This window comes from Ochotona curzoniae, unplaced genomic scaffold, assembly GCF_017591425.1.
Source record: "Ochotona curzoniae isolate NIBS_2020 unplaced genomic scaffold, NIBS_Ocur_1.0 scaffold_3171, whole genome shotgun sequence".
In the NCBI taxonomy this organism is placed as follows: Eukaryota; Metazoa; Chordata; class Mammalia; order Lagomorpha; family Ochotonidae; genus Ochotona; species Ochotona curzoniae.
The window spans coordinates 1,274,607-1,291,945 of record NW_024467104.1 but is presented as its reverse complement, the minus strand read 5'-3'; the positions used below and the strand labels follow the sequence as shown (position 1 = coordinate 1,291,945).

Here is a 17,339-nt window from a genome sequence, read left to right as displayed (position 1 = left end):
GGTTCACTCCCCAAATGCAGCCAAGGATGGAGCTGGTCAGACCCAACTCAGGAGCCAGGACCTTCTTTGGGTCTTCCATGGGGCACAGGAGCCCAAGGACTTGGGCTGTTATTCTGCTGCTTCCCCTTGCCATAAGCAGGAAGCTAAATCAAAAGTAGAACATCCAGGATTCTAACTGGCACCTAAAAGGCAGAGGTTTAACCCACTATGCCATGGTACCAGCATCCCAGCTCACCTTTGCCTACCTATATATTTTCCTGCCTGTCTCCCCCATAAAAACAGCAGCCAAGCCCCATGGCTAGAATTCACACTCAAGTGGATTGATCCCCTGGAGGAAAGGAACCAGGCAGGGGGTCACACAGGGCCCTATAAGGGCTGATCCCCCCCATTCTCCTTCCAACTTCAGCCAAGCCACATGCCCCCAGGCCACTTGTGGCATGAGGACTTTCATTGCCCTTGCCTCCCACTCCTGAATAAGTCGTGCCAGGACCTCAAGGCTTGGTCCTTTCCCTGGGCCTGCCTCACAGGGAGGGTTAAGTTCCAAAGTCAAACTGCAAGGAGGCAATTGGCCACAGAGTCCCTAGTCCTGTGTGTGTTTGTGCGAGCACGTGTGTGTATATGAGACTCAGCAGTGCCCCACCCCCAGCCCTGCCTGCCTGCCTTCTTTACCCAGCATCAGGTAAAGTCGCTGCTAGACCTTCAGGGCCCTGGTCATGCATCAGAATTTTCTCCGTTGTGGCAACTGTGGTCTCTGTGGAAGCAGCTGATTCAGGCTTCCTGTGTCACCCCCATCCTGGGATGGATGCTTTTTGATTGGGGTGGTGACCTGATGGCCAGGGTCAGAGGGGTGAGGCACGGGAGCTTTTGGGAGATGATTACTGTGCGGTTTCAATAGCAAAAGACACTAATATATATATTAAAGTTTTGCCTAAAGAACTTATGCTAAATGCCCAATTTTTCTGTAATAAAAAGTTGTATTATTTGTTTATTTTAAAGATAGTGTGACAGAGGAAAGAGAATCATCACTTGCCTGGCTCACTCCCTAAAGGGCTGCAGCAGTTAGGGCTGAGCTGGGCCAGGGGCAGCATTCAGGAGCTCCAGCGTGGCTGCCTAGGCCACAGGCTGGTGGGTGACAGGACCCATGGATTTGACCATTCTGTTGATTTCCCCAGGTATAACAGCTGTCATCCAGCAGCTTAGCCCATTGTGCAAAGCCAGCCCCTGGTGGAGGAGACTGTTACCAAGTGCTGTAACTGAATCCTCACTATTTTACTTCAATGTTCTGTAAAAAGCAAACATGGTACAATGTTGACACTGGACAGAAATCTCTCTTCCATTCCTCCATGTGCTCTCCTGTCAATTCTTCCACATTTTGGCCGTGCGTGTCCTTCTGGGGGACGCTGAGGAATAACTTCCAAAGATGTTGACGTTCTTGTCCCTGAACCTGTGACTGTGTCACCTCGTGTGTCGCCTGAAACCATGAAGATCTAGTTAAGTTATAGGGTTTGAGATGGGAGAGATTTAGCCTGGAATACTTAGACGTGCCTGTTGAAATCCCAAGAAGTGGTCGGAGGGTTCATAGTCAAAGGTGATCCATGCACATCTGGAAGGAATTTGGGCTCAGCTTCACCTGGAGCCTCTGGTAGGGACATGGTTCTGCCGTAGGTCATTAGTCTAACTGCCACAAGTCAGTTTTTTTTTTTTTTAAACAGGAAGAAATTTTATTAATTTTATTTAATTTTACTAATTTCATGTGCACATAATTGCCAAGTTTTAATACGTTAAAAATATGTGTAAATGCCCACACAGTGTACAAAATTCAACACCCTACTATGTTAAATATTTCCAAATGCCTCCCACCACAAATATACAAAAAACTATTTTCACTCTGTCAATGCTGCATGCCTAAAGTATCAGAATGTTTCCTAAAGTTTGGGTCTTGCTCTTCCTTGGATATTGTTATGTACAGCTGTTTCTGGAACAGACTACAGACATTGAATATTGTTGTTGGGACCACAGCTTCAGGGCAATTTGTTGCAGCAGCAATGGGTAATCCACACAAGTGAGTAATCATACTAGGCAATGGTGATGATTTCTAAGCATGGGAGCAATAGACTCAGGGAAGGTATCCGCAGTCCAGGATGGCAGAACTGGCATTTCTCAGTCTGTCAGTCTTGCCTTGGATTAGGGTCTAGGCAGCCCTGTGTACCTGCTGGTTGAAAGCAAAGATCTGCCAGGAACAAGCATGTAGCCAGAGGCAACACCATAGGTTGGTCTCATTTGTCTGTTTTCCACTGACAATATATCTGGGGCTAGGTACTTGTGTAGTTTTGAGTATCTAAGTACATGGTGTTAGTACCTGCTTGGTTCCGATGAGGGTACCCACGCTTGACTAGGTACCCATGATAGAGATGGGGAAAGATAAATAATAGTATCCTTTCAAATGAATGACAATGCCCTGGCCAGTTGGGTGTTAGTGGTGTCAACACGAATGTCAATACCTTACAGAGACGGCTACATGGGGCCAGGGAAGAGCAGTGGAGATTTTTCAGAAGAACTGGGGCTCCTGCTGTCTCCAACAAGACCCTCAGAACTGTGCTGGGAGAGGTACTGGGGCACTGGCAGCCACGGGGATGTTGGAAGGGGTGCGGAGTGGTATTGAAGTTAGGGCATATGCTGTCAGAGTTTTGAAGGGGGGAAAAGGACAGGCTGAGCAAAAGTCTGAAATTGATGGAATTTACACATCAGTCTTCAAGGAACCTGGTGATATCCAGGTGCCAGGGTGAAGGAATAGGACATTGGCTAGGCTTTATTTCTGACAAGTTGAACAGAGGGATTTGAAGTTGGGGAGCTAGAAGGCTGAGCAGTAGGGTGTGGTGGTAGTTCAGGTCTCTGTGCCCTTGCCCCGCCCTCCATAGTTCTTTGTGACAACAGCTCTGTGATGCTGGCCTAGTGCCAAGGGAAACTCCCCGGGCTCAGTTAGCTGTGGCTGACCGAGCGGTTCAGATGATGGACAATGCTCTCTCAGTTAGCTGCGGCCTACCGAGTGGTTCAGATGCTAGAGAATGCTCTCTCCTCTCTGAAAGCAATTAGCGACACATGGCTGAGCCCCAGCTATACTCCCTGGCTGGTGGATGTCATCCTCCCCATCCTGTGTGGAGTGGGACTCTTTCTCCTGATACTCCCATGGTTGGATAGAAAGCCAGCCTCACCAAAACCTAGGCAAGATGGGGTGGTCTGGAAGGTAAGCCAAAACCCAATTCTGTCTTCTTCAACACTTGCCTCTGCTTTTCCAAATGAGAAATCTCAGGAAACTTGGAACAATTTCTACTTAGGGATAGGTATCATAGGGCACCGCTAGGATGAACACTCAGGATTCTACTGAGAGCACTCAGACAATCTGTGTGGGAGCCTTGGAGAGCACCAGGGTTAACACCTTAGTACATAGACAAAGACTGGAGGACTTGGAGTGGGGACTCTGGGGTGGTTGGAGTTGGGAGGTTGGGGGAGACAAAACAGTCTGGGAAAGGCACACCCCTTGGGGTCAAAGCTTTCCCTTGGGTCAGGCTACCATTAGGGCATGGCAGTGAGAGGTGAGGACTGGAAGGAGTCCTTAGGCCCCAGGCAGCAGGACCATCCAAGCCAGCTGGCTCCCTGTTCCCTGGATCACGGCTGGCTGGTGGTTCACTGGCTCATCCTTCACTGCCTCCCCGTTTGCTTCCTCAGCAGAGGATCAAGGACCAAAGACACCCAGGGTGACATCACAGAGAACACCCCTCTGTGCTTCCCATAGAAAACTAGTGCAAGTTTTGATTTTATTTTTATTCTAACTTAGAAATGAGCAAAGGAAAAGAACACAGAGCAAGTCCTAGTGTTCATGAGCACAGAGCTGTCTACACTCCAGACAGGAGAGAGAACTGGGTTCCAGACCTCCTTTCCCTCCTTTGTCTCTCAGAGTCCAGGGCACACAGTGAAAAAGATCAAGAGCCGGAAGTGCAGAACTCTGAGAGGTAAGGCCTTGCCCTTTGGCCCTGAACCATGTAGGTGGCTTTAGCTCACCAGAGTGTCCATGAGGGGACTCACAGGGAGGCTGCTGGGAAGGCAGGCCCGACAACTAGGGAGTGGGTGTTTGCCCACTAGGGGGCACTGTGGGCTGCAGAGACCTGCACTGCCTCTGCAATCCAACTGTGGACAAAGTGGCCTCACTTCTACAAGGACTATTTCTCTTTGAGAGGAGCCCCTCGTTTCTCCCCCTCAGTGCACTGGTGAATGTTAGCTCTTTTCTCCACACCCCATACCTGATACAAGAATGAGCCACAGGAGAGTTCCTTTATTTGGATGGTCGTGGTAGCTATGGGGCAGGGAGAAAATGCAGCACAGAGTGCATGAGGTTGGAAGAGAGAGAGAACAAAAGAGGTAGGAGAGAAGAGAGCAGAGAGACATAGAGCAGAGCAAAGAGAGAGCAAAAGGAGGAGGCATCCATATAGCCTTGAGATGGGCTTGTTGGGAGTGAGGGTACGAAGTTCACTCAGGCCAGTGGGCCTTAAGGGGGCCCAGCCCTAGGGTTAACAGGCATTCAAGGGGACTAGGACCCAGGGGGATTTAAGGTAGTGCTGGGGAAGCAGGTATTCCACTAGGTGGCACTAGGTCCAGGAGGGTGGGGTCAGTCTCCAGGGTCATGTTCCACTCTCCTTAGAGTGAGGAGAGGTACAGGGAGATAGAGGTGTGGAAGCACTTTGTAAATGTTAGCCCCATGATGACACGGATGCTTGGGCTCAAGGTCTGTTCTCCAAGGGCCCCCCCAGAAGGGACATCCCACCACATCACTCTTCTGATTTCCAGCCTTCAAACATCACCAGGGGAAACCCAAGAAGGCTCCAAGCCTCACTTCCCTTCTGCAAAGGTGAGGAACATTCTACATGTCTCCTTCTTCCACCTCCTGTAACTCACAGGGCCCGGAGCCCCAAGGGCAGGGAGTCCATCAGACTGAAATGGGGAGGGGGAGGTGAGAGATCTATGAAGACATGGTGGGGGGGGGGCATGGGCTGCAGGCACCAAGCCCTGTCTTGACTGGGTGGGTGAATCACTGGCCCTGCCAGTTCCTAGCTTTAGCTGTGCCTTATTCTCCCGACAGACAGCTGGGGAGGCTCCCATGTGGCGATCCCCATGATGATGAGCAAAAGACAGCACCTGCTCCAGCACAGTGGCCACATGGGGATGAAGACGATGACTATACCACCCTGTCCATATCAACTTCCCCAGGGCCCCTGATTGAACAGGCTCCGCCAGTGGCTCCTACCCTGTCACCAGACCCAGTGATTCCCCCTGATCGCTTATCCCCAAGTGCCTCTTGCTCACCAGAGCCATTACCACCACCAGAATGCCTCTTGCCCCAGACATCTATGCTGATGTCTCCCCAACCAGCTCAGGTGGCCCAGCCTCTCCAACCCTCGGACTTCAGCCTGCCTCTCCATCAGTTCAGATCAGAAACTCTCCCACTGGACTCCATGCCACAAGGCTTAACTTCTCCCAGCTCTTTTTGGCACTCTCCCACAGCAGATCTCTCAGCCCAGGATTCCACCAGCTTCCCTGTCTCTGCCCTCTCGTGGTGGCAGACAGCTGCCAGGGCCTGGAGCGTGAGCCCTCCACCCTGCAGCAACACCCAGTGGGCAGGGACTGGCGACTGCTGTTTCATCAAGCCCAATATCCAGAAGCTGCTGGAGACCAATATGGCAGCAGGGAAGATGCAAAAGGAGGGAACAGAGGAGGACTCAGTCCACCTCCTGGATGCCCTGGGGGTCAGAATTGAGTCCTCAGCTGGCTGGCAGGAAGCCAACACCCCTTCTCCATTTTGGGTCTTGAAAGAGAAACTGCCTGATCCTCACAGGTTTTATTTTCCCAAGATCCATGAGGACACTTTCCAGCAGAAATACAGCCAGCTGTTCTGGGGCCTTCCAATTCTGCACAGTGAGTCCCTGGTGGCTGCTGTTGGGGTCCCATTTGAATGTCCATCTGTTTTATTTAATGGGTTCCATAAGTCACTGCTGCCCTGGCGACAGTCCCCACCTCTAGCACCGATCCAGTCTCAATCTCCCCACTCACCACCCCATCACATGTCTACACTTCAACCCGTGAAAAAATTGCACCAGATGTTGGACCAGTGTAATCCCAACAGTTGGACCTCCCAGGACCACAAGCTAGCTCTTAAAATGCATAAAGAGCTGGCTAGCCATGAACTGCGACAAAAACTGGAGCAGCAGCTCCAAAAGAGGCTCACACAGCCCTTGTGTGGGTCTCCCCACAGGATGAAGCCAATGCTAGCACAGGACTCGCTTCCTGGAACAAGTCAGGAAAAGGCTAAGCCCCGGTCCCCTTGGGCCTCCATTCTAGGACTGCAAAGCAAGAACATGCAAATAATGCCACTCGGGAGTCCTTCAAAGCTACACCTGGAGAAGGACCCGGGCAAGGCCACAGGCCTGGGAAGAGTCCTAGATGATCCACCCAAGGATTCCCAGAGCCCCTTGGCAAAGGTGCAAGGGGAAATCACCAGCACACTGTCAGAAGGTGACTTGATGACCTCAAGAAACAACCTAGTCAGGAACCTCAACATGCACTTTGAGAAGAAATTAGAGGACATCAAGGCAGGCAGGAAGCTGGGGTCCGTGCTCAGTCAGGACAGGCTGGAAACCTTCCCAGCTCCAGCCACTGCTGAAGACTCTAACAACAGAAAACCAGAGGTCTTAAGTAATGGGGAGTCCTGTGAAGTGCCCCCCATGATCTTTCTAATCAATTCAGAAAGTCACAAATCATTAGAAGATCACATTAGGAAGCTTCACGTGAGACACAGGTGGAGCCTCCCATTCAAGGTTCTCACACCCATCAATCTCTTTAAGGAAAACAAAACAATAACTTCTCCACTTCCATCTCCCTTCTTCCCCTCAAATGTCACGTGCATCTCTGAGAGATACTCTGAAACTGAGCTCACAATTTCCTTGGGAGAAGCTAATGGGGAAGTGCCAGTGGAGACGGTGAAGGCAAGAGAACCAGTGTTCACCCAGAGGGGTCATCTCCCTGTCCCCTGGACTGTCTACAAGAAAACCTACAGTACCGTGAAGATGACTCCACCCAGGGCCATCTGTGGACTCTCTCAGACGCCAGGCAGCAGCCAGACCCAAGAACACAGTGGGACCCTGGCCTCAGCAAACACCTGCCCCAGCCCATTGATCACGGAGCTTTATGAAGCTTCCCAATCTGTGCATTCTGGTGAGAGCCGACAGGCAGCACAGGTGGGGGAGGACAAGTCCTCTCCTCGGGAAGTCACCGTGGGAGTGAATTCAATCACCAACTCCCCCAAACCCTTAAAAAACCAGAACCTCTCACTCTCCAGCAGTCCTGCAGGACTCCAGGAAGGAGAGACAGACCTGAAGGCCCAGGTCATGCACACGAAGGACCTCCCATTGCAGGAGGAGTCAGAGGACTTGGCAGTGGGCACTGTAGTTGAAGACCATGCCACTGACCACCACCTCCAAGACTGTGCCCCCGAGCCTTCCTCCACTATGGACATCATGCCGTTTCAGGGCACTGGGGCCAGATATGGGAGTTTATCAAGCATCAACTCCTTTACAAACATGGGACCAGAGTGCAGCCCGGAGCCCCAGGAGCCGAGCAGGATCCGCAGCATGAGGCCCCCATGGGAGAGTGAGCTCAAGATGCTGTGCCCCACTGACACAAGAACCCCAGTACGGGGGCAGGATGGCAAATTTTTAGGCCAGCAAGCTGCCCATGCCACTGGGTTGTGCCACCCTGTCCAGGACATCCTGAGAAGAACATCGCTGCTGCAGTCCAACCCAGAAACACAACCCCCATGCAACGATTTGGGGAGCATGATAAAGAACTTATTAAAAAAATTAATTCAGAAAATGGGGAATACAACCTTTGCACACAACAGTGTGTCAGCCACAATCACACAGGTGACCCAAGGGGATAAACTGCGACCTCACAAAACTTTAAGATCAAAGGACTCCATGGAGAAGCGTGCCTGCCACCACAAGGGGGTGCCCTTCTCGCCGACGACAAAGCCAAGGACAACAGCAGTCCACTGCATCACCAAGCCACCTGCAGATGCAGTGGCCAGCCACAGCTGCTGTCTCAAAAGCAGATGGGTCCAAGAACCAGAGAACAAGCAGGCTCTGCCACCCAGGGAGGCTTGGTGCCCAGTCAGACCATGCCAGCACCAGCCAAAAGCAACAGGTGCCTTAGGACATCCTGTTCATTGCCCCAGGCACTGCTTGAGGCAGAAAAAAATTGCATGTAGCCATTCCCAATTTGCCTCCAACACATGTCAAAATCAAGGCAACACTTCTTTGCCCTCGCAGAGAAGACTCTTTTAGGACAATAACTGCTAGACACTCCAAAAGATACACACTGCTCTTTTCATGTTTATTTCTTTATTCCTTTATTTATTTATTTTTGAGTTAAAACATTTTTATTGATGTCTATTTTTAAATATTCACACAGTTCATTTTTGTGGTAAGGAAATTTAAATATTTTTTCCTATTTTATTATTTATGTAGCTAAAATAACAGATTCTTTAAATTTTTAAAAGTATCTTTACAACTTCATTATTAATTTGTGTTTCAACATTTTGAAGTTGAAACCTTTTAATTTTTTATTTTCCATACATTTTACTTACTTATTTATTTGCTTTTGTAGGTAAAATGCCTCTGATACAATTTTTACAAACATTCAATTTCATTATCTATTTTTGTGTTTACAAATCTGTTTTTTGCTTTTTATAAATTCCAGTCCTTTATTTATTTATTTATTTATTTATTTATTTATTTATTTATTTATTTATGCATTGTTTCTCCATAACCCTCTCTTTTACTTTTTAGCACCCATAAAATTCAGTTATTTATACATTTATTTATTCATTTATTTTTGAAGTCCAAACAACATTTATTTCTCCATATATTTCAGTTATTTATGTATTTGTTTATGTATTTCTGGAGGTAAAACCACATTTTTTCAGATGCAAATCTTTATTTTGTTTGCTTTTCATTCAATTCAGTTATTTATTATTTATTTATGTAGCCCTAACGTTCAACTTTATTTTGTTTGCTTTTCTTTCAATTCAGTTATTTATTATTTATTTATGTAGCCCTAACGTTCAACTTTATTTTGTTTGCTTTTCTTTCAATTCAGTTATTTATTATTTATTTATGTAGCCCTAACGTTCAACTTTATTTTATAGCAGCCATACAATAGTTATTTATACATTTATTCAGTTTCTTTTGAAGTCCAAACTTTTTTCTTTTATTTGAGCTTTTTTAGAATATCCATATTATTTATTTATTTGTTTGTTTTTTTAATTTGATGTTATATATTTATTTTTAGAGTTAAACCCATTTTTGTTTACTTTAAAACTTCATACAGTTTATTGGTTTGTTTATTTACATAACTCCTTTCCTTTTCTTTATTATGATTTATTTTAATACATTTAAGTTACCCCTGAAGTTGTGGTTTCTGTCTGTGCCGTGCTGGGGTATTGGGAAGCGGGCAGCATTCTCTCTCGCTGAGTGCAGCGTCTAGAAAGGGTGGGACGTGGATGAAAGCTGGACTGGGGTTGCACACTCCCCATTCCCCAGGTCCCTTGCTGCACCATAGGTCTTCACAATTTGGGATGCTTGGGACGAGCAAAGGAAGAGTCCACTGCAAAGGACCCAAGAGGGTCTTTGGTCCCACAGCCTGGAACTTTTTTATGACTGTAGCAAGGGGTCTCATGACCAGCTTAGGGCTAAATGGCTTCACACATCCAGTGGGTGGGGAGGTTGTAGTGCACAGACTCCGAGTCAGAGGTGGGAGAAATCTTGCTCTTATGGTCTGTCAGCAGGGAGCAAAGAGCTTTGCATCTTCCCAAGAAAGCATCGGAGGGGGCCCAACTACTCACCCCTGTCAGACCACTGGGGGTAAGAGGTTGCAGGACCCAGAGGCCTCCCCAGAGGATATGTCTTTTCCGGATGCTACAACCCAGGAGCCTGCTAGCTGGGCCCAGAAATGAGAGAGAAGCTGGGACACAAGAGGGGTTGGGACATGGGGCAGAGCCACTGGTGGGCCTAGAGGGTGATGCCCAGGTTGGGACCATGGGCCTGGAGCCTGCTGGATCCTCTGGCATCCAGCAAGACAGGCAAGGGGAGTTGGGTGGGAACTACATGCCTCCTTCAGGAAGTGGGCCACAGTAGGTGATGGGGAGCAAGAACAGCCTCATGCAGGAGGCAGCAAGCCACTGTGCGCTCTGCCCTGGAGAGAATACACACACACACACACTCTCTCTCTCTGTTCATACAATGTCCCGGATGCTCACATCTTGACCGAGAGAGAACTTTCACAGTGTACTAGCAGACATCTCCCCCAAGGACCTAACAAGTAAGCCTGCTAACATCCCTGGCTATAGTTGCCAGTCTCTCACTGAATGCCCTTCCCCAGTGACCCCCTCTGTACCCCGGAGCACCTTCCTGGTGCAGTGCTCAGACTCACACACCCCTCCCTGTCTAAGGCCCTTACAGGTTCACCTAGCTACCAGGCAGTAGCACAGAGATGCCTCTGAGAGACCTCACACAGGACCTCATGTTGCCCTGGAGTCTCCACCAGAAACAGCACAAGAGATCCCACACAGTGCCCTGGCACTGGGACAACCCATCCAATGGTCCTTCCCAGGGGCCAAATGGACAGCTTGGGAACCAGACTGTCCCCTGCACTGCCACAGACATTGTCAACTGTGACCCTAGTATGCTCTGGTGCTTTGGGTCCAGCACACAGCAATTCTTTCATTAGTATCACAGGTGCCACTAAATACTAAAGGCAGACAGCTGACTTGCATAATTTGCGTCTGCACTGGTTGCCATTCACTTTCGTGCAAATCCACAACTTAGAGAATTACACATTTGATTGTTCTCTGTAGTCTTTGCCTATGCTCCTGCTTGGCTACAGATTTTTGTTTTCTGAACTCTTTAGGGAGTAAGAGATCTTAGAGAATATTGCAAATTGAAAATATGTTTCCTGCAAAATTTCATTCATATCATTCTAACAGTAATGGTGCAACCAATTTTTTGAATCATAAACATCCTCATACAGGGGATGTATAGGGAGAAATTGATGGAGGTATTCTAAAACTGGGAAAGCCTACTGCATCTCTAGTAAACATTTTCGCTCAAAAATACAACGAACAGATATTGAGAGTGCACAGTAAAAAAGATTGTCTTTTACACAGGTTTATGTTAAACTGTTACCCAAATTAAGAGAAAATTCTTTTTACCAGCATGGGAGGCAACTATGAAAAATTGCAGCTACTAGCTGAACAGGAAATCTGTAATAATAATAATGTATCTTAAATGACGTTTGCAACTTAGTATAAAAAAGTTGTTCAAATTAAAAGTAAATCAAGAAACGATTTCTAATTTGAAGAGAACAGACAAGGGCCCATATTGGTAAAGTATGACCCAAAATATATTTGGTAAGTAATATGCTGGATTTTTTAAAAGACATATATAATTAGCAAGCTAAAAATAGAAGCGGAATAGGCTAACGTGTGGGAATTGAATATTTATCTATTTAATGATTGATCCAAAGGCATTTAGTTTACTCTTGCATCACTGATGCTCTCTCATGGTTCACATTTCCCAGTACCCCCTGCCCCTTACATAGTCCATGTACAGTCTCACAGGCAGGGTGTAGGGGCAGGCAGGGCCTTGGCCCTTCATTGGGGACAGAGGCAAGGGCATCTGAGCCCTTTGTGAAAGGGTCCACTCCAAAGTGGAGCCCTATAGTCTTTTATTATTATTCCCCTCAAAATTTTTTAATGTCCGTGGGTCCCCTCTCAAAGACCCAGATCCTTGCCAAGTGACCAGGATACTGATTTTTGCTGGGGTGCGGAGTGAGGGCAACACTAAGGTGCTTGTGTTTTAGCAGGAGGGGGTATCAACTCCCCGCCCCACCCCTGCACACACACACTAAGGCTGGCTGGGGGCTAAGGTGTTGGGCTGGGTGCTGGGAGAACAGAGTGCCAGGATTCCAAGCTAGGCTGTAAATCCCAACTTCTCAAGGAGAATCAGGTGTGTTGGGAGGGGATCCTGGCCAGCTGGGGGTGACTGTTAAGTGAAGGGTGCCCCTGCCAAACCCCTTGGGTGGAGGTTGGGGATGGGGGTTAGGTGAATTGGAACAGTGTTACAGAAGGTGACTCCACATTTATCCCTACCCCACCAGGCTCACACCGGGGAAAGGGGAGGAGGAGGTCACGGAGAGGGGCAAAGCATGCAGCACACACAAGTAGCCCATGACCAAGATTTGTGTGGGTATGTGTGTGAGAGAGAGAGAATGAGGATTGAGAGAGAGGACTGTGGGTACAGGGGCTGAGTGTGGAGTGGTTATTCCATGTAATGGAAACAATAGCATTGATATATAACCTAGCAGGCTGGATTCAAAGCCCTTATTCATGCCTTATGGCTTAGAAAAAAACACTAGCATTAAAAAAAATGTCCACATTGACCCTCTGAGAAGGAGAAATGCTTCTAACCATGGTATCCTCATGGATAAAGAAAAAGATGCACTATGCATCTTCCTTGTATTCAAGAAAGACAGAAGAAAATATACGGAAAACTGCCCATTTCCTAAACATGCTTCATAGTTGAACCAGGCCGAAGTTCCACTGGTGTGATGATTTCCTGTTTGTTCTGGAGGCACAGCTAGAGAAGGTGATGTTGTTCTTTAAGACACTGGCCAATGGTATTCAACTTGTCCTAAAATGACAGTGCTATACACTGAGTCTTCATCAATGTTTCTAATTTTCAGTGGGAGAAATCATTAATTCTCTGGATCTCATTATAGGGATAGAAATGCTAACATCTTGTCTTTATAGCTACTCTGGAATGGTGGCATCATCAAGATAAAGCCATACAGGAACTGGCTGGGCCACTGCTCTGGCAACGTGCACGATCTCCACAGCTAAACCTGGGACTAGGAAGTTTCCTGACAGCTTACTCTTCTCGGATCCTGAGAAGACCTCCACATCACCCAACAAACGGTAGGAAATTGTCAAAATGGTCATTGTCGCGGGCCCCTCAGGATTGAGGAGTAACATTAATTAGGAGGGACTGAAGCCAAAACCTTGTAATTTAAAAGCATGGCACAATACCCCTGCCTTTTACCCCAGCCCCCAGGTGTCCTTGTCCAGCTTCCCTAGCACATGATGCCCTTGCCTGCCTTTTTATCAAAAGGAATTCACCTGACTCAGAGGTCTTTTGTTTCTCCAATAGATAAAATAACCTTAATAGCCAGTATTGTCTGGAGGAAATCCTGTAACCACGTTCAGTTATCCCCATTCCATGGGCTGGAGCCCACCAGACCATTGCAAATTCCCTAATGAAAACAGCACTGCTGAGCTTCCACACACACACACTTCTCAGCCCCAAATGACCCTCTGTAAGAACCTTCACCCCCAGGAAGCCCTGGAATTAAATAGCTACCCTGTTCTTTGCTTTGCAATAAATACTACTTTTCTTCTTCTTCTTTTTTTTTAAAGATTTATTTATTTGTTTATTCCCAAGTCAGATATACAGAGAGGAGGAGAGACAGAGAGGAAGATCTTCCATCCAATGACTCACTCCCCAAGTGAGCCACAAAGGCCAATGCTGCGCCGATCCGAAGCCGGGAACCAGGAACTTTTTCTGGGTCTCCCACGCGGGTGCAGGATTCCAAGGCTTTGGGCCGTTCTTGACTGCTTTCCCAGGCCACAAGCAGGGAGCTGGATGGGAAGTGGAGCAGCCGGGATTAGAACCGGCGCCCACATGGGATCCCGACGCGTTCAACATGAGGACTTTAGCCACTAGGCCACGCTGCCGGGCCCAATACTACTATTTTTCAACCATCCCAATATCAGTGACGGATTTTGTGTGTGTCTGACCAGTGGACCCAGTTTGGGGGTCCTGCTGCTACAAGGCCTCCGAGCTGTTCTGAGTGTTGTTCAAGACATGACCTATATGCTTCAAGTGTACCAAGTAATGGCATCACTGGTATTTAATCAACTGGTATTTAAACCATTTTAAATTTCAAAGCAAAGTACTTTACTTTTGGAACAAGCAGTGTCTTGTGCCTATCTCAGAACCATATCCATTGTTATTATTAAGCAATTACATTTGTTATTTTGAACCGGAAGATAATTGGAGCCTGTTTTCCCTGGGGTATCTCTTGTGGGTTTTGTCAACACTTGAATTCATTTATATAAGCAGCTTCAGCTAGCCTTATCTATAATACAACTCAATCTGCACTTGTTCCTCAGGTATGAGTAATATTTCAAATGCTTTAAAGATATCTGGGAGCTAGACTCTAAGATGTTAGAACAAATATGTTACTATACAGTGAATGTTTTAGCGGAAACACAAAATCCTCATGCTATAGTTTGGCTTTTACTTATTGGATTTGAGGATGGAATGTATTAACTCAAGTATCAGTTGTTAAGAATTCTGTGGAAGTAAATTGAACAATTCCTTAAAAATAAGGGAAAATGGAAAATAAAAGCCTGAATTTTTATGTGTATTTGGGTAATTAAGGGCTGTTCCAAGTAAGAACATTCATATTTTTTTCAGAGTTAAGAAAACACTTGGCATGTTCAATCTTGATGTAGTTCGATAACAATAATTTTCTCTCCATGTTATGTAGCAAACACTTCATTATTTGGCATAAACCTAGTTATAATGTCTTCCCTGAATACTACTGTAACGGTAGCTGGGTAAACATTAGCCTATTTGAAAAATAAATCTCTGTGCAGTACGTATGGAAAGAAGCCTCAAAAACAGACAAGCAATCGCTGAAGGAATTGCTTTTGTTCTGTAATCCAGTGAGATGGGCTTCAGCTCTTTCCCTGAGGTCAACATGGGAGAATCCCCCTGTCGTGCACAGCAGCAGCTATTAAATTCTATAGCTCTGTGCCGTTATTTTTCTGAAGGTTTCATGTAACTTTATCTCCAGAAAACCACACCTACAACTTCCCAAAAGCAGGAAGAAAGGAGTGAAACAGGTAACCCATATTCACATCCATAAAAACCACCAAATATTGAGTGTTCAGTTTCTCTGAGTGCAAGTTTATAATACCTACATAAAAATGATCACAGCAAAATGCGAAGTATTACTATATCTAAACATTGATATAATTTAAAAATAAAATAAGAAAAAAAGGAAAAAAAATGAAATCCAAATTTAAAAACAAAGGCTTTAATTTCTCTGAGGCTAATGTGTGTGGGGAGGGAATTTGCAGAATGAAGTCACAATTTAATAGGAGGTGCCTGTGAGGGAGACCCAAGACTGAATTATGGCTCTGCCAATTAAACCCTATGAAAATTATCACAGGACGCAATAAAATAGTGTACACAACAGTTTATTTCTGAAGCAAGTGCTTAATAATGTTTACTCACCTTGAATTTCGTATGAAAATAGTTAACACATGAAACTTATTGCTGAATTAACAATGTGACTTGGTTACTTCTGAGACAATTCATCCACTCCTGCCTTCCATTTAATGCTGCAGCGGATGACACAACTCCCAGCTGACCTCTCATCATGACACTATCTTCAAATCCACTTTTGGGAAATTGTGTTCTATTAAAACTCACACAAATACAAAGAGATAGTTCATGTTCCCTTGAGCATCAACTTTGTTATTCTTTCTGCACTAATTTCAACTGTTTCAACAATATCTTCCAGCTTGCTTTGTGGCATCTCAACATGAAGAACGCCACTGAAGTTACCATGTTTGTTCTAAAGGGCTTCACAGAAAATCTTCAGTTACAGATTATTTCTTTCTTCCTGTTTTTGGCCATTTACCTCTTTACATTAATGGGAAATTTAGGACTTATTGTGTTGGTGATTGCAGATTCTCGACTCCACAACCCGATGTACTATTTTTTGAGTGTGTTGTCCTCTGTAGATGCCTGCTATTCATCAGTTATTACTCCAAATATGTTAGCAGATTTTGTATCAAAGAACAAAACCATTCCACTTCTGGGATGTGCAACACAGATGTTTCTTGCCGTTAGCCTGGGAACCACAGAATGCTTCCTCCTGGCTGCCATGGCTTATGACCGTTATGTAGCCATTTACAACCCACTGCTGTATTCAATAAGCATGTCACCCAGAGTCTATGTGCCTCTCATTGTTGCCTGCTATGTTGGTGGTGTTTTACATGCCACTGTTCATACAGTGGCCACATTTAGTCTCTCTTTCTGTGGAACCAATGAAATCAGACATATCTTTTGTGATATCCCTGCTCTGCTGGCTATTTCTTGTTCAGACACCCACATAAACCAGTTCCTACTCTTCTACCTTGCTGGTGCTATTGAAATATCCACCATTTTAGTGGTACTGATATCCTATGGTTTTATTCTGTCAGCCATTCAGAAGATGCATTCTGCTGAAGGGAAGCACAAAGTTTTCTCTACCTGTGGTTCTCATCTCACTGGAGTTTCCATTTTCCATGGAACTGTGCTTTTCATGTACGTGAGACCAAATTCCAGCTACGCTTTGGAGCATGACATGGTAGTGTCCATATTTTATACCATTGTGATTCCCATGTTGAATCCCATTATCTACAGTTTGAGGAACAAAGATGTGAAAGAGGCAATGAAAAAAGTGTTTGGGAAAAATAAGTCCATCAATAAAGTTTAATTTTCATACTAAAAACTCAGTTGGGGTATATTGAGTAGTAGTTTGTTCCTGCATATTCACAAGAACACCTTGTCTGAAGAATCTTGATAGGGTGCTTGCACAGTGTTTTACAGTCAGTTCTGCAATTTCAGCATCTCATCATTGGGTGTGTTCATTTGAGTCACTGCTATTCAAAGTGGTTTTGACTAAGTTCCTTACCAATCCACCTGCGAAGACAGTAGACCTCAAGAGCTTAGGTCCCTTTCACCTGTGGAAGATACCTGAATGGGATTCCGGGCTCCTGGATTCATTTTGGGCCAGTCCTTCCTAGACATTGTGGTCTTTTGGAACTGATTCAGTAGATGGACAATCTTTTTGATTGGTTCCTTGTTGCTCTCTCCAGTCTCTGCTACTATCCCTTTCAAGTATATGAGTAAGCAAGTATTTTATTGAAGAGAGGCTTACGGCTTGCTAAATGTGGAGAAACATCGGCCAAGTGGTCCTTTCTGAAGTCACAAATGATTTCAGGTTGAAAAGAAAAGGCTAATACACCAACTTACATACCTTGAGATGTATGTCATGTCCTTAATTCCTTCATATGTAATACTTAAAGACTTGTTTTCCTTTATTAGTATATTTTCAAGTTG

The 17,339-nt window shown here is 45.9% G+C and overlaps 1 protein-coding gene across 1 annotated transcript; it reads left to right on the top strand.

The window, feature by feature from the left end:
- The first annotated feature begins 15,714 nt into the window (after positions 1-15,714).
- Positions 15,715-16,713, top strand: LOC121172350 (olfactory receptor 5T2-like). The gene has a single exon (XM_041004212.1). The coding sequence runs from the start codon at positions 15,775-15,777 to the stop codon at positions 16,711-16,713; it is 939 nt and encodes a 312-aa protein (XP_040860146.1). The 5' UTR covers positions 15,715-15,774.
- The last annotated feature ends 626 nt before the right edge of the window (positions 16,714-17,339 follow it).

What these genes read in the sequence shown, in the direction of transcription:
- LOC121172350 (XM_041004212.1), top strand. Translation starts at nt 15,775, where the DNA reads ATGAAGAACGCCACTGAAGTTACCATGTTTGTTCTAAAGGGCTTCACA.